Raw genomic sequence first — 27,810 nt, forward strand, 5'->3', positions numbered from 1 at the left:
TATCCCGGAAAATCAAAGAGTTCCCACGGGATTTTAAAATCCTAATTCCACGCGGTGGAAGTCTCGGTCATCTATATTTAATATATCAACCTACTGGCGATTTTTTTAAATTATACTGTTCAAAATGTTGATTCCTACTTAACTACCTACTAACATTAGATAAGTCACACTCTGTTACGCTGTTATAGCCTAGTGGTTAGGACGTTCGCGTCCTAATTGGAGGTCAGGGGTTAGATCTCGGGCTTCAACTTTTCGGAGCTGAGTGCGTTTTAAGTAATATTTAAAATCTCTTGCTGAAACATCGTGAGGGAACCTGCATGCCTGAGAGTTATCCATAATGTTCTCAAAGTTGTGTGAAGTCTGCTAATCCGCACTTGGCCAGCATGGTAGACTATGGCCAAAACCCTTCTCACTCTGAAAGGAGATCATGATGATGATGGGAGACATGATGATGATGACTCTGTTACGTCTTTATTTGTAACTTGGGAAATAATAGGGACTAAACTACTTAATTACGAAATAAATATTAAGTGATACCTAAATAATATTATTTATTACAAGTAATTTATTACACCTTGTTTAAACCGTGAAGGAAAACATCTTGAGGAAACGTATTGGTTCCTCTGGTGCTGCAAAATGAGTTCAACTGTTCATAGACAGCCTGGTGGACTAAACCCTCCTAATTCTGAGAGGAAACCCGTGATCAGTACCTATAGTAAATAGTTGGCCGATGCGCGCTGGGTTGATGACGATGATTACGAAATAGTCACGTCAATAATTTTCATGTAATGCATGTAAAATTATAGTTTAATTGTAAATAAATATTTCATTATATATTTTACTCATGTTTATTAAAACTATAGTAGGTAAAATTAGACACAAGTAAATAGGTAGGTAGGTACATAGTTTCACTGAGCTTGATGTTTTAAGGTTAAAATTTAAATTATCTAAAATTAATTGTCATGGTTAGGTATTTGCACAAACAATTACTATGATCTAAATTCTATAAGTTCATAAATAATAATAGTGGTAACACAACTGCAGCACCTTAGCTACTTATTCATATAATATTATATGTATAATGTATATATATTTTAATTTAAATTAAAACAACTCAAAATATAATATAGGTAATCAAAATTCATTATACTAAAATTAATGTTAAAACCAATCATTTTTAGCCAACTTTTTCATGAGTTTGGGTGATTTGACTAAGTTGCAAGACAGCGTAATATCTAAATGTCTAATAATATAATAAATAATATTACAATGTCCTTAAAATATATAAATACAATAACAAACAGTAAATAATCGGTCATGTGCGAGCCGGACTCGTACAAGAAAGGTTCCGTACCATCGTAGAAGCAATCAACTTTATTATTATTTGTTACTAGCTGCCCCGGCGAACTTCGTACCGCCTAACAGTCGATTCTTTTTAGGATTTTTTTAAATTTTTCTCTCCGTAATAACCATCCTCGTACTTCAAGGAATATTATAAAAAAGAATTAGCGAAATCGGTTCAGCTGTTCTCGAGATTTGCGATCAGCAACACATTCAGCGATTCATTTTTATATATAGAGATAGCGGCAATAGAAATACACATTCTGTGAAAATTTAAACCCTCTACCTGTTACATAGTCCCATACTATTAGGTACATAGAGATACAGCCCCCTGACAGATGGACGGACGGGCGGATAGCAAAGGCTTAGTAAGAGGGCCCCGTTGGCAACCTTCGGGTACCTATAAAACTCTAAAAAGTATCTTAAAGAAATAGGGATCGTGATTTGTGAATGAAGGTACACCTGTAAACTCAATGTATTGGGAGAACCCTTAGGTAGGCGGACCAACGATCTAGGTACCTAAGTTGCTACTGGAAACAGCACAATTAGATCGTGTTCTTACTATGTTCTGAGAATTCAGTAAATGAGAATATGTCCAGCTGTGGATGACATAATATAATAAATGGATGACATAACATAATACGACGTTGACGATGACGAATAAAAGTTTGAAGGGATCGCCTGCTGTACATCACTATTCTACAGTAGGTACTACAACAATATCTAGAATCTAGATGATATTTCATCTTTCTTACATTATGTTTTTTAGAGAATATCGACGAGATTCTACAGTAATTTATAGTATAGTAATATGTAGTTACAATGGCAATAGGTATGGTAATGTAATAGTTATATTATAAAATCTATAAGTAACATCTTTAACAAATACAAAAATAATGAATTTATTACCTAAAAGCCATTCCGATGAACATTCAAATACCAACTACAATCTTTGATCACAATATTTTTTTAGAGGACACTTGGTGTGCATGTTTTAGTCTCTCATATTTTGTACATTAACTAGTAACTTAAGTAGTTATTTATTCACAAACACTTCCAGCGATGGCATCGGTTGTTTTGATACTAAATATCCTGTAATTAATCTCGTTGGGGTCTAGTGTTTTGTAGAGAAAACGAGGAAGCTTGTCACTGAGGAACCATAAAGTTCCTTCGTCGTCAACCTGTAAAAAGAAAAACAGTTTTTAAATGTTCAAAACCATTTAATGTTTGTCATTTTGTCGTTATGTATAACAAGTTGTGATATAATGAACTAAGAGCCAGCGCGTGCCAGACCTGCGGTATTTTATAAAAGCTAAAAGTTTCTCTGCGAAGTTTCTCTGTTTCTCTCCCCAACACTGTGAAGAACGTTTGTTTGGATCATGGTAGCTTTGGAAGATAACAGGTACCTAATAAAAGTGTAAAAAATCTTACGTCAAAGTATAAAGTCTAATTTTTTATTTTCTTCGAATAGTATTAGAAATCACGTCATGCATTGCCAGACACAGTATCATGGCAACCCCCTGCCAGACACCCTTAAAGTTTAAAAGTTAGGGGTGTCTGGCAGGGGGTTTCTTACAATATTTTTAATTCTGTGGTCTTTGTCGTCTCAAGTCTGAACTAATTTACGCCCACTTCTGGTGGACGCATCAAATAAATTAACCCTTTAAGGTTACGGCGCTTTGTTAGACTTCATCTTCACTTACCTGATGGTAAATCGTAATCGAACGCTTACTTCTTACTGAATAAATAAAGGTTAATTTACCTTCAAGTCGTTTAGGAATTCAAACAAAGTAGGGTCGCTGAAGAGTAGTGGATTATTTTCTGGAGTGTAAGGCTTATTTGAGTTCCAACAGCCGATGCCATCGCGATTGATCTATAACAATACAATGATGGTAACGCTTTTACTCTTAAATGTATCAAAATGTACCAATAAGCACGTACGTCGTACAGCGAGAGCAAAAGTAAATGAAAGAGCTATTTTTAAAATGGCAACAAAACTACTTTGAACCATAGACACACATAACTGCACCATAGAGATAGAAAGAAAGAAAGAAAGAAAATGCATTTATTCGTTGTTGGTATCACAGATAAAAACAAAGTAGAGTCGCTGAAGAGAAGATAGCATACGCACACTTAGTTTTCTAGCTCGTAGGCTTTGCAAAGGACCGACATGAATTTGCTAAACGATGAGGCATAAAGTAAATAAGTTGTAAAACAAGGATACCCTTGACGAACCTAGTGGTACTTAAATCTATTATGTTCTCACCTCTCAAAGCGTTTATAGCTTATGCTCGCGACTTCGTCCGCGTGAACTACATAAGTTTGAACCCCCTATTTTACTACCTGTGGTTGAATTTTCAAAAATCTCTTCATAGCGGATGCCTACGTCATTCTTAATAGCTATCTGCATGACCAATTTCAGCCCAATCCGTTCAGTAGTTTCAGCAGTGCGTTGATAGATCATTCAGGTCCACCACGCTGGTCAATTGCGGATTGGCAGACTTCACACGCCTTTGAGAACATTATGTAGAACTCTCAGGCATGCAGGTTTTATCACGATTTGATGTTTCATTCACCGTTAAAGCGATATAGGTACTTATTTAATTTCTTAAAACGCCCATAACTCCGAAAAATTAGAGGTGCCCGCGATCGAACCTTCCGATTAGGATGCGGACATTATACTTTATTTTGTCAACCTTATTCTATACCAATACCAGTCGCCTGGCAGCTTAATGCAAATCTTGAGATATTGATGCAAAATTTTCCTTAGATCGTCCAAGGTTGTAATGGATTTCCCAAAGTTATAAAAAACAGTTAATGACATACTTCGCTTTTAAAGAGCCATCAGCCAGTATCGTTTTTTCATGATGTTTTAGTAACCTATCTACTAGTACCGCACTTCGATATAATAATAATTATGACTAAATTATATTTACTGCTTTAATTATTTATTTATTGCATTTGGCAAATTAGTTGTACTTTAAACATAGCCTCAAATGTTACAGATAAAAAAACAGCACAAACGAAAATAACCTCAGAAATAACTAGCTTATGCCCGCGACTTCGTCCGCGTGGACTAACCAAATATATACCCTATATTTTACCCCCTTAGGGGTATTATTTTCAAAAACCTTTCTCAACGGATGTCTATGTACGTCATAAAACAGCCCGATCCGTACAGTAGTTTGAGCTGTGCGTTGATAGATCAGTCACTCAGTCACTTTTTCCTTTGTATATTTACGAGTAGACTAATAAAAGAAGAATAGGTAGGCAGACGATGATAGTTACCTGTGTGTAGAACAACACACTGGTGTTATTGTCGTAGTAGCTCGCCGAGGACTGAGTTCTGTCACCTCGATCACCCAAAAGCTGAAAAATAATATATTCCGTGCTTAAAAAATTGAAAAAATCTTTTTATGTTTTTCATATTAGGTACATCATGAGAAATCTCTTAGGACCTATCGATTTCCTTCTCTGTTTCAATGTTTTCAAGTTTAACTTAACTAACTATACGATGCATTAAAAAAAAACTTAACCAAACTAAAATAAATTATCATAAATGCGAAAGTTTGTCTGTCTGTCTTGTACCTTTTCACAGCTCAACCGCTAAATCGATATTGTTAAAATTTGGCATAGAGATATCTTGCATCATGTAGGTCGATTTCGTAAAACCTGCATCAATCATTATTACAATCTCAATTGTTGTATTTGGCTGAATTTGTGCGATTCTTGTTGCAACAATGCATTGTAGACAATAGTGAGCGAGCGTCAACCAATCAGAGGTATATTGCGATCGTGACATTGTAGCTGTCATTCTCCCGCAATCGCGCAGCTGAAGACGGTCTGTGATTTATGATCTGATCATTTCGTAGTAGACGTAGGTTAGACCTACTTATTAAAATTTTGTATTAAAAAAATATCTAGAGGGTCTGTTGTAGTATACAGTAAGTACACATGACATTTATCGTAAAACACTCATTTAAAAATACTTTATTTACGTATCAGCTGATTTTGTTTGCTTTGAGAAGTAATCGATAAATGCTAATATAACAACTGTTTCGTTATATTTAGTTATGCAATTTTCAAAGTTCAACTTTCAACGGTACTTTATAGACAACTTTAGTATTCAAACCTTGAAATCGTTGAACGCCTCGTTTTTATCAATGTGTGTATAGTTTCTAAGTAGCTCAGTGGATACGCAGAATTCCTTCGTACTGGAGAACGCATGGAAGAACATGGTGCGGAATCTGTAACCCAAAGTTTCAAAAGTATAAAATAAAACCATAACATTTTTCCTACTAAGTACTACTTACTATTAGATAGGTACTTTAACTAATTGTAAAAGTAGGTAAGTCATATTTTAAACGTGAGCCTTCGTAAATTATGTTAATTGTAAATTCTTACAAAATAGCTCAAGTTTGCCAAGAACTATCTAAAAATTATTATGCTTTGCAAGTTATTATAACTACCAAAGATAAGTTAATCACCTTTTTGCAGATAGCATAATATCTCGTAAGCTTTTTTGCGTGTTACTATAAGTAGAGCGTATCAAACACAAATAGAGGTAAGTACATGGTCAAAATGCATTGAAAACAGCTATCAAGGTCCAAAGATACGTGATCCACTTACCCGTTCTCTCGAGGCTCTGACAAAGCTAAGGCAAACACACCATCAGTCCAGTGGAACTCAACTCCACCTACTTTGTAGCTACCAGCGAGTGGTTCGAAGTGGAAGTAGTGGTGGCTCACGCGCCAGGAGTCGTCTTGCTTTAGGCTGTATACCACGACACCATAAGCTCCCAAGTCGGGTATATAAGCAAACGCATTATCACACGTGTTTTTATCTACGTCAACGACCTGGAAAAAAATATCATCATTATTTAATTTAGGTACAACCACAATAAGCAATATTAACGATTCGCATTTCTTTATAACAGTAATAGTTGTATTTAAATGTAGGTACTTATATCTTTATGGTTAACTAGCGACCCGCCCCGGCTTCGCATGGGTGCAACGTAGATAGGTACTTATGTGGTGTCAGATATCTACTCGTGTGGTGTCAGTGAGGAGATTATAGGCGCCGCGGCACCGCGCGCCGCCTCCGTCTCGTTTTGTTGCGCGTTCGTTTTAATTTTACGATATTTCATATTATTTTAATTTTGTGATATCGTAAGATATTATTCTAAATTAAATGATGTAAAGGGCAATTTTGGTCTAAATTGAATATTACAGATGACCAACTATTTTATTTTGATAAGAATTAATAGTATGTCAGTAAAACACCCTCGAAAGTAAAGCTTTGTTTCAGATCACATTTGAAAATCATAAAATCGAGTATTGGGAGCCAACCTTCAAAGATACATGTATGCTATCGCGGACTTTTCTGTAGAAATTTTGAAGAGAACCAATTTCACCATACATTGTTTTCGTGTAACTCTGACCATTTAGGCAGCGCACGCCTCGGAAACGCTCAAATGAGAGGATTTTTTCTGACGTAATTCTTATTATTTCAATTTCCCTAGGGATCTCTAATTTTTTGAGAATTAAACTAGACCTATAAACCTTCCTCTTGAATCACTCTATCTATTAGTGAAAACCGCATTAAAATACGTTGCGTAGTTTAAAAGATTGCGCGTTCATACATACATACATACAGACGCGGGAAGCGACTTTATTTTATACTATGTATATGCTACAGTAATGGTCAAAGTGAAAAATAAAAAACATAATATTGTAAAACTAAGGGAAAAGTGTCTTACGACTCTTATCCATAAATTCTCGAAATGCGGTAGTGGACATGAAAGTATCATACCACAATAATTGTAGCGAAAACGCAATTTATATTACATTGTCTAAGCCAATTAACTATTTAATAAATCATCTACATTTCAAGGAAAAACTAAAATTATTATTATCGCAGTCACTATAGCTCGGGTTGGATAGTACAATTGTTACTTCAGAAAAGAAATGGAAAGCATTTCTCGTACAAGGTACACGAGTTGTTAATTGCAAGAGTTTTCCCATGTGGGTGTAAGGCATTCCTGTCACCAACATAATATAAGTTAATGCTGATTAACTAATGCAATCGTTTGTTACTGCATGTTGAAACCAGTACCTATCATAAAAACACTGACAGTAAATAAGTACTAATGTAATAAAACACGTTAGCTAATGTTATCATAAAATCTAACACTTATATCTGCTCTAATGCACATATATTCTGTGAGAACAAAGTATTATACAATATATACCAACTACAAACAAAACATAAATAAATAATTAAATATGGTAAAGTTCAAGTATATCCTTCTAAACGGCAAAAATTGCCAAAATGTAAATTGCCAAATCTTACCACATTAGCGAAGAAAGAATCCTCTTTCATATCAGCCACTTTGAAGTAGTAACGGTGGATCAACTGGTCAGTGTTTAAGTCGAATATTGCTAAAGATGGTCCAACAACTTGATTAGGAGATCCTATAATAAAACAGAAAAAGTTAGAAACTTGCGAAGGAATTTGACGTGTTGCCAATTGATAGCTTTCTTTAAGGTGCTCTTTGTATACAAAGTGGAACTTTCTCCAAGGAACGATGTATCATTATACTTTTCCTTAAGGTGACGCAGTACGCCCGACCGAACCTGTTTGCTTTTCACTTGACATTGTATGAGAAAGGTGAGAGGCACGATGATTTTCACCGAAATCAAGGGTTTAGGAAAAATATTTTTGAGAAAAAACTACTAAGTTTATGTTTGCAAAGTATAGTTATTTCAACTAATGAATAAATAAACTATGTCCAATGTTAAATTTCTTTAGAATTTTCATACCCCTAATCTTATTTATTTACGCCCAAAGTTGTCATAAATTTAGTGTTAAAATAGGAAACTTTTGACCCTCGTAACTTTAAGATCAATATTTTTTTCAATGTTTTATATATCAATAAACCTAGATAATGACGAGATTAATCGATATAATACTTAGTTTTGAGCGTACAGTATCAAGTAATGTAGTAATTACCCTCCTACGTTTGTATGAAGAAAGCATCGTCCTGAGTACCCTTAAACAAAGATTTCCCTAAACGTTGGAAGATGTACAGAGCAGATATGTACGTGCACGATAAGGATTAGTTAAAGAAGCTAGATACATTGCATAATTTACCTAAAATATCAGCCAATCCCGTATCCATAACCCACAGTCTGTCACAAGGATCCACATACACTCTAAAAACTGATATGATAGAGCTGTTTGAGGGTTTTTCTTTCGCAGAATCAGCAACAAGATTGTCCATTAAAGATGGGTATGGTTTCAATAATTGGTCTTGTGGTCCATCAATATCGACGTAATTTAGTGAAGAAGCGACGCCATTCTTCCATCTGGGGACGGTTACAAAGATTTTGTTCTTCCATCTCGCTAAGCCTAGAGGGAGATTGTTAGCAGGAACAAAGAGTTCATCTTTTATAGCAGTCTCTCTTTGTTCTGGGGAATCCCAAACGAAATCTATTTCCTTCCATGCAAACCGTAGTTGTGGTTGTGGATTTGCAGCTTTGCAGCTTATTACTGTTGTCAGTGCAATAATTAAGCTTATTACCCTCATTTTTGGTCTGTAACAATGAAGTGCGAAAATCATAACATGCACGTAACAAACATTTTTTGTTATATTTTAACAAGATAATGATAAACCTAATTTTCACGCTATTATGAAATTCCCATGTGCTTATGAATGCCATGAGCTGTGTTATTAGAGAAGTGACAATAGGTCGTTATTTACGTGTCATCAAATAATGTTGCTCATCCGGTACAAAAGCAATTCAAGCTGTTAAAATTTCGAATTTGAGATAATTAAGCTCATTTCACACTACGGGATATATATTATATATCGGTCAATATTGGTGTACCAATTTTAGCTCTATGCGAATTATTGCAACCTTGAATGTCTATTTTTACCGGACTATAATATAATATATTATATCCCGTAGTGTGAAATGAGCTACAATAACAGCCATAAACATGTTTATTAATAAAACAGAATTTGACGTAGCCATAATGGCACACAGTAAAAAAAAATCGTTTGGGTACATTAATTTTCCAAAGTAGGTAAGTGTTCTCCCATGATAATATTAAGTATGATGACGATATAAAGTGATGTCATTCATTTCCCCACCCGTGTGGGTTTTTGTCAGCAGATCTGTTTTGAAAACCTAAAGGTACGTAACCTAAATTAAAGATTGCAGCGGACACGTACTTGGATTTAATTATTTTAAAATAACTCTTGATTTCCTTTGTTATAAAAATGCTTAAAATACCCTTGTATTTTGCTACTTTCACTGAGTTCTATAGAGCTCGTAATTACTTAAGTCTAAAATCGGTTGGGTTAGCAACCTATGCCTAGTAATGACAGTATCGAGCGCTCTAGTCTACGAGTAATAATTTTTCGCTCACGTTTTTGCAGATGGTCTTATTATTGGGAAACGCTTGGTGCATCGAGAAGCTTTCCTTATCTCTAACAGATCTGCCTCGTTATATCTGCAGGTACTATGAGAACTGTGACGATGGCGGTTGCACAACTACGTATTGAACGAGATGTAACAAAGGCTTAACGATATACCTACCTAAATAGAATTAATTAATACAGTTTATAGCATTGTTACGGTTAACTTGGCCATTAGTCGTTACACTCGATGTAGGTATATATGTTAGTTCTACTACTTACTATGATGGAGAAAGATATAGGTTACTGTGGTAGTGCCCGCTTATGGATTGCGACCCTTATATTATGTGGGGTTTTTTTTCAAAAAAATATTTAAGTAAGTATGAATAAAAATAAAAAAGACAATTTAAAGAACCATAAAGTATTTTATTTTAAACAAATTAAATTCCACCTTTGTGAGATAACAATTATAAATAAAACAATACGAAATACGCATTAGTTTATTGTCCCTATTCAAGAAAAATTGTGACAGAATCGTTTCGTAAAATAAGAAAGGCGAATTATTATAGTTCGAAGTAGGTAGGTACTAGGTAGGTATGTTTAGTTCCTGACCACGAGGATACGGTAAATTTAATTCCGCTTATTGCCGTGAGCTTAAACGAGTTACACTACATAATTCATCAGGTTCAACTCGGTCACATATTATTATTGTAAGGGAAGGGAATGTTAATAAGTAATCACTTTTTGCCTTGGCTTTTTCAAGGTCTTAGGTAGTTGTTTTATTAATAGAACGCAATCTAATCTATTCTTCTCTGTATTATGGACAATTATAAAACTGAAGCGTAGGCAATAGGCATGTTTGTTCAATCTGATTAAATTCAATTCAATATGGCGCTGGACAAAAGGTAATGATTAGTTTATAGGCACACATTGCATTTACTATAATAGTATATGATACCCGTGATTTCGTCCGCGTGGATGTGGATATAGGTTTTTATCCCTAAAAGTCCCGCGGCAACTCTTTGATTTTCAGGGATAAAAGTAACCTATGTGTTAATTCAGGGTATAAGCTATCTCCATTCCACAGCCAAATCGGTTCAGTCATTGCGGCATAAAGGAGTAACAAACATCTAAACATCCAAACTTTGACATTTATATTATTACTAGTTGGTGCCCGCGACTTCGTACCTACGCGTGGATTTAGGTGTTTAAAAATCCCGTAGGAACTCTTTCATTTTCCGGGATAAAAAGTAGCCTATGCTACTCTCCATGTCTTCAACTATACCCATGCAAATAATCACGTCAATCCGTTGCGACCTGGTTGAAGGACAAACCAACAAACCGAAATACCAATAAACCAACAAACAAACACACTTTCTCATTTATAATAAGGGTAGTGATTGTATTAGGATTAGGAGAGAAGATCCAGCTCAGTAGCGGGCCGACAAAAGGTTGATCATGATGATGATGATTAGGATTAGGTATGCAAGAGAAATTAGTACTCTGCATCAGACTAGGGTTCCCAGAATGACTTTTGGAAAAGTGTTGTGTGTTGATGTTTCAGAAAACAATAAGGATGCATTTTTAAGAGAATCACTCTCCTTGTCTTGTACTCCTCAATGTTGAGGGTTGTAACTCCTACCTAAAATCAAAATAATAAAGTTCTTGGAATTGTTACGGAGTGAATAAAAGAATTGAAAATTTTGGGAATTGAGATTGCTTTTAATTTTATTAAAATAAATGTTGTAAAGCTCAATAAATCAACGTAGGTAGAGTCGTAGCTTGGGCGTTGCATTTAAAAGATTCATGTTCAATTTAACCTTGTTTCGGACTCAGTGCCACTAATATACATTTTTATTGAATTTATTGCAAATATAGAGCAATTCATTGACAATCATGTCTATAGGAATCTACGACTTCTATACATAGGTCCTACGCAAAGTAATCATTTTGCCTTTTACAATCAATGTTATAGGTGGATGCAATCCAAGAGTATCTAAATATATCAAACGAAAAGCTGACTGACTGATCTATCAACGCACAGCTCGATTTATTGAACCGATTATGACTTAGACATCTGCTAAGAAAGGATTTTTGAAAATGCAACCCCAAGGTGGTAAAATAGGGGTTTGAAATTTGTGTAGTACCTACACGTGGACGAAGTTGCGAGTATAAGCTAGTTAAAGTACTAATATACATTACTCATCTCTTCTTTTCGATTCAATCATTTATAATTTCAAGGTAGGTATATGGTCCGTTATCGCAAAATTAATAGATTTTCCATGATTTGTTTCGCGGTAAACAGGTACGGTCTACGTGATTGCGTTAAAGCGTGTGACTTCCTGAATTATGCCGGCTATTTTCGATTATTTTTTGTTGACATTCTTTAATAAATGACCTTTCTATACAATAGGCAAACTATATAAAAACATCTTATTTAAATTACGATTTAAATATCTTAATCGGTACCTATTCAGGTTGATAACAAAAAGTAAACATTTAAGACAGTAGGTATTCTATAAAAAAATTAAAAAAAAATTAAAACCGACTTCAATGACCACAAACACTAAAAAGTAAAAAATAATTTAATTTTTACCCAATATAATATTATGTATACAAGAGTTATTGTAGTTCTATAGTAATATTTTTTGGAGCCGGTGCCAATTAGCCGCACGAACCGTCTATCTACTTTTCGTATTGGTTTGTGACTCCACATTGGCACCTCATTGGCACCGACTCCAAATAATATTATTGAAGTCGGTTTTATTTTTTTATTTTTTTATTTTACAATTTTTAGTGGCCCTATTGTACTAAAATATGATATGCCTGGTTAAAAACCTACTGTTTACACTGATCGCGAGCAATTTACTCTTATCCACTCTGTTCTCCATCTCCGAAGTTATTAGTTACCTCTCAATTATGACCTACCAAACAAAAAAAGAATCATTAAAATCGGTTCATATTTGGCGGAGAAATCGCGTAACAAACTAACAAAAAAACCTAAATTTGAATTGAGAACCTCCTCCTTTTTTAAAGTCTGTTAGAAATGTACTATGCCTGGTTAAAATCCTACCGTTTACAAAGCTATTACACTGATCGCAAGCAGTTTACTTTTATCCATTGAGAAATTCCGTTCTCCATCTCCGAAGATATTCTTCAAATCTTTACCAAATTAAAATGGGACCACCTCTAAAGTATTTCCTATAAACAAAAAAGAATCATCAAAATCGGTTTCTAATAGACGGAGTAATTGCGTAACAAACATACAAAAAAAACATAGTCGAATTGAGAACCTCCTCCTTTTTTTGAAGTCGGTTAAAAATGGTAAGGTTCACAAGATTTTTCTTAATATGAGACTGAGTGGACGATTTCTATACCTAAATTCTATTCATCGTATTAACAATTACTAAGATCATAGCTTTTTAGGGTTCCGGTACGGAAAACGGAACCCCTATCACCAGGATTACTTTGCTGTCTGTCAAGAAACCTATAGGATACCTACTTCCCGTTGACCTAGAATCATGAAATTTGGCAGCACATGTAAGAGGAAAAATGTGAACACCGTGAATTTGTGGTTATATCACAAATGGGGTATCTTATGAAAGGTCTTTACCTGTACATTCTAAAACAGATTTTTATTTATTTGTATGCATTATAGTTTTTGATTTCTTGTGCAAAATGCCAAACAAATGCGACTGTTGTACGGAACCCTCGGTGCGCGAGTCCGGCTCGCACTTAGCCGGTTTTTTTGCATTCATTATGTACATAAGTAGCTAAACACCTGTATGACAAAATGCCACTTCCGCGAATTCATAAACACACACATGCATAAATCAATATTGCACTTGGCCAAATAATTATATGTATTAATTGTATGATGCATAGTTATAAAAGTTGTATGTTAATACGTCCTTACATTATGATATCCTGATCTACGAAACAAAATAAATCAATGTAAGTACCTAGTATGTTTATATTCTAACAGTAATTTATTAGGTAGGTAGTGGGGCCGATTCTCTAGTACACAATCTCTAAACTAAACTAAATTAACAGGTCTAAATCTAGTGCTTTCCTTTTCCGCAAGCAACATTATGAAAGGGATAGCAATAGATTTAGACGTGATATTTTAGTTTAGTTTAGAGATTGTGTACAAAGGAATTAGCCACATTGTCCTAACTTCGTCCGCGTGGATTTAAGTTCTTAAAAATCCCGTTCGCGTTTTTAAAAAGCTAGCCTATCTCTGACGGATGGACCGTGAAAAGGTACCTACCTAACAGATAGACAGACACACTTTCGCATAAATAATCTAAATTATAAAAGAAAAAGCTGACTGACTGACTGATCTATCAACGCACAGCTCAAACTACTGGGAAATCCGCTAAGAAAGGATTTTTGAAAATTAAACTCCTAAGGAGGTAAAATAGGGGTTTGAAAATTGTGTAGTTCACGCGGACGAAGTCTTGGGCATAAGCTAGTGTTAAATAAATAAAATAACTGTCCTTATGAAAAAAATAGATGTAATAGGGAAATACTTTACGTACCTACCTACTGTCAACGTAATTTACGTACCTACCTACTGTCAACGTTTTTTGTGATTCGTTTATTTAGACGATGTTACTATTTACTGATCAAAAAATTCCTACAACTCAGATCATAATAATTGTGTTGTATAGTTATTTATTGTAGAACGCGTTTTTAAAAATCCCGCAGGATTTTTTTGATTTTCCGGGATAAAAATAGCCTTCAGGGTATAAACTTTCATTCTAAGTTTCAGCTAAATTGTTCTGCATTGTGGCATGAAGGAGTAACAATCCAATAGTCACACTTTCTTTGCAATATTATTAGAATAGTGTACATTTTTCCAAAAAGTTAGTAAGTAGTTAATGCAAACAAACAAACTACTTACATGTGAAAATAGGTTTACCGCGTAAGGTCACTAGCGACCGGTTCAGCGGGGCCGCGTGCACAGACTAAACAGTTCGAGGCCTTCGCAAGCTTTTTATTTACTTGCTCTTAAACTACAAAATGTTCCTACGTTCCTAGGAATTTTATTGATAAATAAAAGCATTTCTAAAATACCTAGATTTACCTAATTTATAATGATATCATGTAATAGCAAATGAGACGTAAGTTTTGATTTAATTAATGAGGGTTTTTATCTCGATTAGGTTAAGTACGCTGAATGAGTCACTGTTTAATTTGTACTTTTTAAGTTTAATTGTACTTTTGTTTTGAAGATCTTGAGTAGGAGGTATCTAAAGCTTTTACTTTTAACTTTATAACATCTTATGTGTACCTATCTGTTTTTTATGGGTTTTAATTGAAAAACAAAGTTATAGTAAAGATTTTAATAATGCACCTGTACCTACCTTACCTACTCAAATCGGCACACTCACACTATATTATGTTCTCACCGCAAACTTCTTAGAACAATAAATTAATAATTATTACTAGATAGAAATCTAAAGGTGATACGTACCCATTATTATGTAGGTACCTACCCAAACAGAGCTTTAAATAAACGTTTAAAAGCTCAGTTTTCACACTGCGTTCCTTGTTTTGCGATCACACAGATTATTAATTTTCAAGTTCCATTTACATTTTTTCCTTAATACCTAATAGGTTCCTATTATTAAACCGATATTTAAAGACGTTAATTTCTCCCGAGGCATGCAAGTTTCTTCACGAGGTTTGCCTTCACTGAAGAGCGCGTGATGAATGGTAATTATCAATTTACCACATTTGTTTTACAGTAAACGAGGATTTGAAGTTAGAACCCCTATTAGGTCTATAAGGATATAGAAAGGTACTTAGCAGCCATAATATTTTCATTAGAATAATAGCTAACTAAGTATGTACTATCAAACTAATCTGTCTTACAATAGAGACTTGGCTAATGATCGTCAACATACCTAAATACCTAGGATCATTTTTATCTCGTTCGGCACAGGGACAGGGGTGTATTTACCCTAGGGGTAATAGGGGTAGTAAAACGGGGCGGCAGACTAAGGGGCAGCGATTTTTTTTTTTAAATTTTAATTTTAATCTTTTTAACTTGACTTGCCTAAAGAAATTTTAATAGGTCGGTTCCCTCATTTACAAAAAGACCTATATAAAGAAGATATTATATAGGTCTGTAGAAAAGGTGAGCGTATGGAACGTTTACGGCGCGTGTGTGGAGCGTTTGTGGTGCGTGTGTTGCGCGTCTGTGGAGCATTTGTGGCGCATGTGTAAAGCGTTTGTGGTGCGTGTGTTGCGAGTGTGTGGAGCGTTTGTGCCGCCTGTGTTGCAACTTGCAGGTGTGTGGATTGTTTGTGGCGCGTGTATGATGCGTGTGTAGATCGTGTGTAAATCACAATTAAATAAATCCCGTCTTTGTTGATGAAATCTATTAAAATAATTTCGATAAAAATAAATAAAATAAGGCACCAGCACGGAGCAGACTGTCGGATTGAAAACAAGTCAGTTAGAAATCTATTCACTTACTTGTCGTATAGGTCTAGTTATGTAGAATTACTATGTCAAGTTTAAAGCCGATTGCGCGATCACTGTTGTGAATTCGATTTGGATAATTCAAGGCTCATCACTGATCCACGTATCCGCTGTCCGTTGTCCATTTAATTAACGATCAATAGGAATGCGTCAGCTAATATGTACCTACTTAGCTATATAAAAAGTTAATAGTTAGGCAGGAACGTACTGGTATGGATTTTTTTACTTTCCAGAAAACTCGTTGAAGTCTTCTCGAGTAATTGAGTTGATAAATCTTTACTTACCTATGTACCTACTCCTTTATTAAACCTGCAGGTTACGAAGTTTTTCATTGGAAATTCTCTAAAATGTGCTTAAAAAGCTAAAGTTTTTTTTAGATTATTCTGTCATTTCATATTACATCTGCCTACCTATATACCATTTATATATATGCCTAGCCTTTTCCCATGTTAGTTGGGGTCGACTATCTATACCTATATACCATTTATACAATAATAAAAATATTAGCAAGTTTTATGCATAGGTAGATACTAAAACCTTCTAGCAAGTAGGTTCGTAGATTAAGAAAATATTTGTGTCAGAAAACCCGCTTTTCCATGTACGAAGCGCGGGTGTGCGGGGCGTCCCTTCGCCTCATGCCCCGATTGCCATCTTGACCTGTCGCGGACTATATCTGTATTATACAGTAGGTACATTTTGATTTTTGACAAACAATAATGATTAGTAGATAAATTATTCACAGACTATAAGATAAGTAGACTGATCATTATTTTTTTAATTTTGACCGTAAAACATACCTACATATAGATTCGTAAATCATACTTATAACGGAATTTTCTCGACTTATAACGGTTGGACGATCTTGAATTTTTAACGATTTAGGCATATTTTATCTAAGCCATCAAGAGTATTGTAAATTAATAAATCAACGGCCAAAATTACTAATCACTTGACAACTTCCCTGGCGCAGTACCAGTAGTAAGCGCTGTGGGTAGTAGTAGTAAGGTTCTGGGTTTGATTTCCGTCAGTGGCAATGTTTAAATTTATGATTTAGGCCTGATCTTGTGAAAGGCTTCGACCATGGCTAATTAAGTACCGCCGTAGCGGCAAAGTCGTGCCGCTTTAGCGCTGCAAAGGTACGATGCTACCTACGTAGAAAGACGCTGATTAGGCCTAAGGATTTAATATAAACTGCCATAGCCTTTCCAAGTTAGCCCGCCTCCATTTGACTGCATAGTTACTTACCAGTACCACCAGGTGAGATCGCAGCCAAGTCAAAAATTTAAGTTAATTTGTCGATAAGTTTCGCAACGTTGTTTTTTGTCAAACGTTGTTTTGTCTTACGGCCGAAAATAATAATAATTAATCAGTCCTACTCGTATCTGGAATTTGTCGATAGGTTTCTTAGCAAGATTATATTATTATGTCAAATGTCTTTCTTTGACAATAATTAACAGATTAAGGATACCTTGATGGATTAATTATTATTATTAGGTATTAATTTCGGCTGTTACGTGACAAATAACAATGTTGCTAAGTAATTTATCGACAGATTATTACAAATACGTGTAGATTGATTACTTATTAATTTCGGCCGTAACAGTAAACGGATTTAACACACGCGTGGTAGTATTTTATAATTAGGTGTGCCATTGGGGCTAATTCTCTTGTACACAATCTCTAAACTAAACTAAATTAACGGGTCTAAATCTTGTGCTATCCTTTTCCGCAAGCAACATTATGAAAGGGATAGCAATAGATTTAGACGTTCCATTTTGGTTTAGTTTAGAGATTGTGTACAATGGAATTAGCCACAATGATTGATTTCATTGCTATTGTGAGCATTGACGTGACAAGGAACACTCTAATTACTTAATTTACGAATTAACGTTCCTTATTAGCTTTTTATGTAAGAGTTTAATCAAACGAAACATGATACTTATTACTTTGGGCATAAAACAAATCTAGCTAATCTTCTATTACCTAAGTATATTGTTTTAATTCTAGCTGCGTCTCTACAACGGATTTGCTTCTTTTAACTCCGGCTTTGATATAGTTACCTACCTACCCAAGTTTCAATGCGTACGCATTCTTTCTTATAATATCCATCCTTCTTTTGACCCTTTACTGCATGAACTATGAAGGATGTACTTATAAATTGCGGACGTACCTACGTACAATACCTATTGTAAACGCAAGAATGTATCCATCGTTTGTTAACGGATCCGATCCACTTAGCGGATTTTGGCAAAAGTTATAGGTATAGAGATGGCTTGCATCCCGAAGACAGAAATTTAGTTTATAGTACCTACTAAATACTAACTACTAAGTAAAGTAAGGTATACCTTTGCAATTTTTTCCAAGTTACAGGTGTGTCTAATTATAGTGTCTAAGATCCAGATAATTTGTCTTGGCGCAACCTTGCGCGTGGGAAAGGTATTCCTAACTTGAGAATAGAACCAAAAGTGCAATAAACAATTCGTGACAACCAACCGCTAGCCCTGACCTGTGCACTAATTAAAGCAACTAAATTTTTTATTTTGAATTCCTTCACCACAAACGCCTGAATTAAAACTAATCAAATTATGAACTTAATTAAACTTCTATTTATTTTTGTCAGGCGCGATTAATAGTTTTAGTACTTTTATTTCAACATGAGCGAAGGAGTGATTTTTTTGGTAATAAAAACACTGAATATAGGTAGATAATGGAAAGTACTTATATCATGTAATTGTAATCAAATCTAAGTCTCGCAAATGGATAAAGCTTCAGTGTAGGAAGCGTGATTTTTTTTATTTATACAAATGAGAAAAAACCGGTCAAGTGCGAATCAGACTCGCGCACAGAGGGTTCCGTAGTCCGTACTTGGGTATTTTTTGGACATTTTGCACGATAATTCAAAAACTATGATGCATAAAAATAAATAAAAATCTGTTTTAGAATGCACAGGTAAAGCCCTTTCATATGATATCCCACTTGATATGGTTATCTCACTTCGAAAATTGAAAATACTAATTTTTACTTTATGACCACAATTTAATTTTTTTTGTGTGATGTAACCACAAGTTCACGGTTTTCAAATTTACATGTGCCTGTGATTCTAGGTCAACGGGAAGTACCCAATAGGTTTTCTTGACAGACAAGACAGACGTACAGATGGACAGACAGACAGACAACAAAGCCATTCTACAAGGGTTCCTTTTTGCGGTACAGAACCCTCAATTTTTTTGTACTAAAACAAGTTATATCCTACAATCATAATAATTAAAAAAGTGCGAGCGAAGCGAACTCAATTTTTTTATAAAAAGGGGGTTGCACTAATGAGTAGGTACTTTTCGGTGCCTTCCTTATCACGGCAGCGCGGTGCTTCGCCCGGATGCCGTCACTTTGCACACAAGTCACAACATTCCTGACACATGAAAATATTTACAAAGTGTACTTATTATTACATACTGTGGTTAGGAATCTGCTGTAAACAAGATGTTTCGGTTTAGCAGAGCGCGAGCGAGTAAAAGCGCGCGCCCAACCGCGACCGTGCGTTGATCTCTGTGCGTGCGCGCGGCCAATAACTATCTCTATGCACCTACTAAGTATAATGTTATCTGACTATTTATGATCACAATCGATAAATTGTAATTAAGCTGAGGTTTATTGACATAACCCTGTGATTTACATAACACTAACAATGTAAAAACATTTTATAAGTACTTTAACATAATATTTAGGTAGGTAAAAGTAGAGCCTTTTCCATACAAATGTTGCTGTTTCCCTCATCCACCCCATAAAAATACACGTGCGGGTCTTATATGTAATTTTTTATTAAAATATTAGGTTTGTGAGATAAATACTATTATTCTATTTACAATTTTATTTTATGTTTCTTAAAAGAATTAAGATCAGAGATCGTAAATGTAAAGAAAAATATGGGCACAATAAAAAAGGTCGTGTGAACTATTTTCAGAATTTTGATAAAAAAAATTGAAACTATCAAATACCAGAAAAAATGCATACCTATTTTATGGGTAGGTACTAAAAAAATAAAAATACCTACCTACTTAGAATCTATTTCATATCAGTCTACTAAACTAAAAGTAAAGAACATAAAATAATAACTAATAGTGAACTTATTTTATTTACACTAATATTATGATTTATTAGAAATGCATCCAATAATGTTAATAAAATTGTTTAAAAATATAAAAATGTAATCACTGCATTACTTAGCGAATAGCGAATAGCTTACTTAACCTTAAACACGTCTCTAAAAAACAATAGGTAATAATTAATTATTCTGACTAAGTACCTATTTATAATATTTGTATTGTCTTGAATATTTTCCTATTGAAGAAGTTACCACTCTAAACTTTCCAAATCTCTATTATAAATTGTAAAATGTAAGCCACATTGATTTAATATTTCTTGCTTCAGTGGTTTCAGCTTGACGTTGACGAATGTTTCTGCTTCTCTCTTCATATTTTATTGATACACTTAAAGTTTCTTTGTCACTCATAATTATTGACTATCAGATACTAACATTTGCCAGTTCTTCTGCAATAACGTTCAAAATCACTATCACTGTCGTATTCATCAAAATCGTCCCTGTATCTCTGAGGAGAGTGGAGTTCTGACGGATATGGTCTTCTCTGTCTTTGGTCAGGATAACTGGTCGGTCTTCGATTAGGAATTCTTCTTCTACTGCGATCTTGATTATATGGAGCGCGCGATGGTCTTTTGGAACTGGATAATGGACGTTGTCGATTGCGGGTACTGGAAGATATAATTAATAATATGATTACTTATTAGATTATGTGGCTTCGTAGTTATTTGTCTTTGTCTTTAATAATTTATTCTACGAACTAGCTGATGCCCGCGACTTCGTCCGCGTGGAATTAGGTTCTTCAAAAATCCCGTTTGAACTCTTTGATTTTCCGGGATAAAAAGTAGCCTATGTCACTCTCCAGTCTCCAGGTCTTTATCTTTACCCATGCAAAAAATCACGTCAATCTGTTGCACTGTTGCGACGTCATTGAAGGACAAACCAAGAAACAAACACACTTTCGCATTTATAATAAGGGTACTGATTGCATTCATTCGCGTTCATCTGGCATTGGCAGTTCGGCTTGAAGTTCGCTTCACGATTATTTATAGTACAGTTTTATTCAAAATATTGATGCCCATTTAAAATGAAACAGTTTTGTATCTTTATATGTATCTAATTTTAATATTTGTTGTTCAAGTGCAGGATATAACAGCTTAAATTATATAGCTATAATTTAAGCTGTTCAAAGCTTCAGTTTCTAATATGTAACTATTTTTGGTATATAGCGTCGAATTCAATCTCCAACTTAAAGCCCCCCTATTTCGTATGTAAGCTCCCCTGAAATATATTCTATGTGTAGCTTTTTATATTTTTTAATGCAATTTCGGCTTAAGGCCATCAGTTTTCATATTAGGTATGTTTAAATTCGAAGTACATAATTATTAATTACGTTCAGTAATTCAGTGGCCCTACCGCGGTTGTTTGACAGCTACAATGTCACGATCGCAATCATCTCTGATTGGTTAATGCTCGCTCACTATTGGCCACAATGCATTGTTGCTCATTGTTGCAACAAGAATCGCACAAATTCAACCAATCAGAACAATTGAGATTGTAATAATGATTGATGCAGGTTTTAGACAATCGCCCCGCGGATGTTTTATGGCTGTGACAGACGGATGGGCGGACGGACAAGTGCAATTTCACTCAAGTAGACTCAGAGACCTCGTTTGGCTCGGTCTAAAGAATGCAACGTAGGACCAAAGTTTTTACCTAGTTAAATGGCCCTACGTAACAAACTTTTTAGAAACATCACATTTTTAAATTCCCATGTTTTTTGGGGATAAAACAAACTGTTTTTTTGGAGTTAACCACTTTTTAGATATAGGAAGGCAGCATTAGGTACATACTTCTTAGGTCGTTTATTGCTTGGTCGCTTGGCATCTGGTCGCGGAATATACTCTTCTTCATCGGGATCTATCTCCCGGTCATCGTGAGATTTCGTGTGATGGAACACAGGTCTGATTTGGGGAATATGCACAGGATACGGTTTCACTACAGGAACGGGAACCTGGCGATAAATTGAAGTCACATTTAATTAATTACATATATATATAAGCTTTTCTTTAATCAAAAGAATTTATTAAATTTTTACAAGACAAAAAAAAAGATAGATGAAATAATAATAGTAACCTTCTTTTGTACGATGGATATGTTTTTCCAAGTATTTAATGCTAAAAAATAATAATTCATCATCATCGATTATAAGTAGGTAGGTAATATTTTTCAAACTTTATATACAGGGTTAAATGCAATGACTTCTATGTAGTAGGTATACATTGGTTAGATGTTATTTTTCTTTTCTTTCCGTACTTAATTACCTAATTAGTAGGTTTAATTATCTAATTAATATTTAACTTAGATAGGGGATTGTAACGATATAACAATCTGGAAGAGAAAATGTAGCTAAATGTGATTATATTTTTACATACCTATTGGGTAATTTATGTAAGTTATAAGTACATCGTGCATGCAAGTGAGAAGAACATTGTTTTTATAATTAGTGCAATATTTACAACATAATAATATACGTATTTTTGTAGTACTTTGTTATCACGGTAGGCGGTTATCACGGAATTTAAAATTCCGTCGGAATATACCTACATAAACAATTTAAATAAAACAGTTACCTACCTATATCTTGTTAGTTTGTATTTATACTTATTTATACTTATAAAATCTAGACTATCTAGATTATGTAATTTTTAAATGTAAATCAGTAATAAAGGCTTTATTTATTATTTATTTATTTATACTTATAAAATCTATGTAAAATATTTTTCATAACAAATGCGCAAATCGAAAAGCTTGATAAATAAAATACCTAGGTCTCTTGAAAGTTAGGTGAATGTCTTTAGTTCTTCTAAGCTATGTTATATAAAATGTTACATAATTAGGTATAGGTACAAGGAACTTTTAATGTTATACTACTGAACGCACCTGTTTTACAACAGGTACCGGAACAAGCTTCTCTATAGGATAAGGGACCTTTTTGAAGACCGGGTACGGCATAGGCTTCTCGACCGGCACGGTTAGTTCTCGAATAACCGGCACGGCGACCGGTTTGGGAATCGGAACTTTAACCGGATACGGCTGCGGCACCGGTACTACTACCGGATGTGGAACTTCTATCTGTAATTTGATTTGCAAACGAAAACTAAGTGCAATAGAACCACACCTAAAGATTATTATGTTTACGGAATAAATGAGAATTAGCCAGAATCAGTGAAAATTACAACAAATTGCAAAAGTAGGTATCCTGTATATTACAATAAAATCAAGTACCTATATGTATATACTTAGGTATAATAAATAAAGTGCAAAAGCAAGTAACAAACCAGGTGTCATGAATAATGCATCAATTTTTTCACGCCCCTTCAAACCTATTAATGAGGAAAAATTGAAGAAGACTAACTATATTGCCGCATACTTCTACAGGCAATTAAGTAACACGCGAAGTGCAAGAAAATCATAACGTGACATAAATTCCGAAGCCCATTTACATACGTAGTTTATTAGCAAAATAAATAACCATCTTCCTCTTCCAAACATCACGAATACATTTATTTTTTTCTTTATTATTAAGTATACGTATATAATATGTAATATGCAATTAGAATTAAGGACCTATTTAAGGCAAGATAGCTGTTACAATCTTCCCATTAAAATTTTATGCTTGCCACGAACAATGGATCATGTATTATTAACTTCAAAACATAACATAGGAAACCTTCATATTATTCAAGACATGTTCTGCGTATTTAGGTACATATAGGTACCTAATGAAATTAGGTAGGTACTATCAATTACCTATGTGTCTACTTTATTTTTGACTAAATGATGCCCGCGACTTCATCACGTACCTAATCCCTCGGGAACTCTTTGATTTCCCGAGATAAAAGTAAAACTCATAGGATTTAATTTTCCATAGTGCTATCGCTGTACCAAATTACGCCAAAATCTGTTAAATGGATAGGTCATGTAAAGGTAGCAGATACACAGACAGACGCACTAATTTTCATTTATAATATACCAGTATAATACAAAGTATAGATATAGGTACAAGTACTTATCTATTTGGTCTTTTTTATGAACTTAATGGCCTGAAACTTTCTCTTGGATAAACCGATGGTAAAACTATACTTCGGTAAAAGAGCTTATTATCTTCCTCGGGTGCTGACTAACCATAGATCTACTTTGATTTTCATAGTATTGTGATTATCTATAAGTTGAATTCTGTTAGAACATGGTTAGAACTAAGAAATATTTGTGTAAAGAAAACTCGTAACATTATACATAGGTAATCAAACTGGAACACGGAGTTTAGTTTCATGATTTCACCGAGTAGGTGTAATCATATAGGCGCATCATCTGACTGGCCACGAGACGAGGAAAAATAGTGCGCGACGTCCGACGACGCTACTCACACGATCCGCATTCCATCTTCTCTTTTTTATTGATTAATTATATAAATCATGATCAAGCAGTGATGAAGGATTGCAAGCCAGACCAGTGCACATAGTGAATATCTTACATACCAATTTACGACACAGGAATTTACTTACCGGGTATGGCTTCGGAAATGGAACGTGAACTGGTTTTGGTTCTGATGCATATGAGTCATATTCACGAATGGAATCTCTAAGCTTTGCCTTCAGGAAATTCTGTTTCCACTTTGCTGCAAGCTTTTTATAATCAACGTCTTCATCAAAATATTTATAATTTGGCTTAAAGGACGGCACATAAGAAGGGTGCGATGTATCGTGATTTCTTAGGCCAAGTAAATCTTCTTCCGATTTATATCTGTTACTTGAATCTTTTGTCGGCCACTCGTATTGATCCCTACTTCTTACAGGTTTATATGGTTTATAGCTATCAGTAAAACTCAATTCACTTGGTTTATTATCAAAATACTTTTCAAAGTCGAAATTCGTTGGTCGCTTAGGAATATGTACGATATCGTCGTTACTTTCGTCGTTGAAAGAGGGTTTTTTAGGATGGCTTTTGTATGAAGAAAACTCACTATCCTTAAATATGTTTCCCCAGTTAGAGGACGAAGAAGGCGTTGTGAATAAATGTTTAAAAGAATTCAAGTAGTCTTCTGATAGTTTGTATTTGTTTTTTGGTATAGAAAATGCGTTGTCAGCATCAAAATTGTATGGAGATTTTATGTTTGTTGTTTTGAAAGTTGAATATTCTTTATCCGGGAATTGATAATCAACGAAATCCAGATTACTACCGGCTGGAACTATCTCATCTATGCTACTGTCAAAAGGTCTTTTTGGCAGTCCGGTTTCATACTTAAAACTAGTGTTACTATAATTCGTGGAATACTCATATCCTTTCATTGCATTACCGTGTTTATTAATCGAATTATTTTCTAGGCCAAAATTCACATGCTTGCTTTTAACATTATCTTTATAATCGTTTTTTAACCTATTCTTTTTAAAATTGTCAATTGTTATGGGGTAATTTTCGGGAATATCTTCATTCTTATCTTTATAATCATTTTTTAACCTGTTGTTCTTAAAATTGTTATATGTTATGGGGTAATTTTCAGAAATATCTTCATTCTTGAAAGAATTTACTTGTGATATAGTTTTTTCAACTGATTTCATATAGTTAGTTCTTTCATCCTTCAAGTTCCACTTATTGCTATTTGATTGCTCTTCTTTTTTTGATTGATCTTTCAAATTATATTTATTGTTTTCATATGGGTTTAAATTTTCATTACCAGCTACGTTGCCAAATATATCTAAGTTAAATGGCTTATGTATGGATTCTACAAACTTAGAATCTACGCTTGTTGGATAGTAATTTTTCACACCGGTGAAATCAACTACTCTCGGAAATTTTAGCGGCGAGGAATTCAAAGATGGTGATATTTTTACCACTTTTTCATCTTCAGATTGCCCAGATGAAAGAATATGATAATTGTTATTGTTACTCACGTTATCCCCAATAGCCGTATTCCCATTAATGACTGAAGAAACACTATTATAAATGTTATAGTCCGTGTGATTTACATTACTAAAGTTTTTATTTTTACTTTTAGAACTAATTTTAGTTCCATAAGTTGGAGAGTTATTGTTATAATTATTATTTAGTTCATATACTTCTTTTGTACCAGCATTCTTATTTTGATCACCATTTGTATCGTAATTTGGGGATGTAAAAAAGTTCATTGATACCGGTTGGTAAGATTTCACATGCGTTTCATAGCCATCACTGGTAACAGTATGAGAAGCTGCATCCGGCTGAGGATCGTAATAGCTGCCCAATCCCGTGGAATCTATGGATGATGGGAAAGCTGGAGCATATAACCGTGTAGAAGAAGAGTCCCGACTATTGCTCGTCAGGAAGCTAGCATAGTCGGGCGAACTCGGTACAAATCCGTCGTAAGCTCCGACATCTTTAAATCCAAAAGTTGAATATGTTACTACATTCGGCTGAGCGGGAGATTCGGTAGTTTCAAGGCTAATGCGCTTTTTCTTTGTCTTCTTCCCATTAACGTCGTGGAGCAAGGCAAATGTTACGAGAGATATGCAGATGAACTTGATATGCATGATGATCACTGGTGCGGAATGCGCGCTGTTCGCATTGTCCGCAGGCGTGGACAGTAGCTGGTGTCCAAGTAGCGACTGAACTAATGGGACGTCGAACGGTGTCGGTCCGCATCGGGGGTGCGAAGCCCGGAGCCGCCACTGACGTGACTCTCAGTCCTACGAAAATGAAAGCGTTCACGCTTGAAGAAACAGACAATTTTCCCCCGATCATTATCATTGTTTGCTAATATCATTGAATACATTTTAATAATTATCCATTGTCGCTATTATGCTCATGATTAATTTTTCGTGCACACTAAGACTTCCTGTTTAATATTTTTAACCTGTAGCGAGACTTGGGAGTGGTATCATACGTCTATTCTAATTTTTCACTATATTTCACTCCGTATAGGTATACAAGTTGTGCTCATATCAAAACTATTTTATTTAACTTCCTTTTGAAATTGAAACACTTGAACCCTTCACTGTACTCGCATGCTATTATTTTTCTTTTTCTTACTCCATTTGCACAATTGCATTTTATTATAAGAAGTAGTAACTATGCAGGTAGAAGAAGAATATAAGAAATTATATATAGGTAGGCCCAGGCACATTATTATAATAAATTTCTTCATTGTAGTAATGTGTATTTTATCAAAATCGGTTCAATAAATTAAAAACAGATAGGTAAATGGGTGGTGCTAAGTATAAAATAGCTGCTAAGGTGGTACTAAGTATAAAGCTCTGATAGCCTAGTGGTTAGGATGTCCGCCTTCTAATCGGAGGTCGGGGGTTCGATCCCGGGCACGCACCTCTAAATTTTCGGAGTTATGTGCGTTTTAATTAATTAAATATCACTTGCTTTAACGGTGAAGGAAAACATCGTAAGGAAACCTGCATGCCTGAGAGTT

General features: G+C 34.6%; 2 protein-coding genes across 4 annotated transcripts; both read right to left on the bottom strand.

Annotated features, from left to right (window-relative positions):
• Positions 1-824: 824 nt before the first annotated feature.
• Positions 825-14,776, bottom strand: yellow-c (L-dopachrome tautomerase yellow-c). The gene is made up of 8 exons (XM_034968627.2): positions 14,670-14,776; positions 8,494-8,936; positions 7,693-7,814; positions 5,971-6,197; positions 5,474-5,588; positions 4,630-4,710; positions 3,104-3,214; positions 825-2,522 (listed from the first exon to the last, which is right to left on the bottom strand). Exons 2-8 carry the CDS (start codon positions 8,927-8,929, stop codon positions 2,382-2,384), a joined length of 1,233 nt encoding a protein of 410 aa, XP_034824518.1. The 5' UTR covers positions 8,930-8,936; positions 14,670-14,776; the 3' UTR covers positions 825-2,381.
• Positions 14,777-20,096: 5,320 nt separating this feature from the next.
• LOC117982527 (putative uncharacterized protein DDB_G0282499) lies at positions 20,097-27,372 on the bottom strand. 3 transcript variants are annotated; one of them, XM_069498834.1, is made up of 5 exons: positions 25,872-27,372; positions 24,920-25,790; positions 23,295-23,486; positions 22,205-22,365; positions 20,097-21,022 (listed from the first exon to the last, which is right to left on the bottom strand). In XM_069498834.1, exons 1-5 carry the CDS (start codon positions 26,918-26,920, stop codon positions 20,785-20,787), a joined length of 2,511 nt encoding a protein of 836 aa, XP_069354935.1. In that variant the 5' UTR covers positions 26,921-27,372; the 3' UTR covers positions 20,097-20,784. The 3 variants fall into 3 exon arrangements, with proteins under 3 accessions (XP_069354935.1, XP_034824782.1, XP_069354936.1); XM_034968891.2 differs by having other exon boundaries at positions 24,920-27,372; XM_069498835.1 differs by lacking the exon at positions 23,295-23,486 and having other exon boundaries at positions 24,920-27,372.
• Between the last annotated feature and the right edge of the window lie 438 nt (positions 27,373-27,810).

The sequence above is a fragment of the Maniola hyperantus genome, chromosome 5, assembly GCF_902806685.2.
Source record: "Maniola hyperantus chromosome 5, iAphHyp1.2, whole genome shotgun sequence".
Taxonomy (NCBI): domain Eukaryota; kingdom Metazoa; phylum Arthropoda; class Insecta; order Lepidoptera; family Nymphalidae; genus Maniola; species Maniola hyperantus.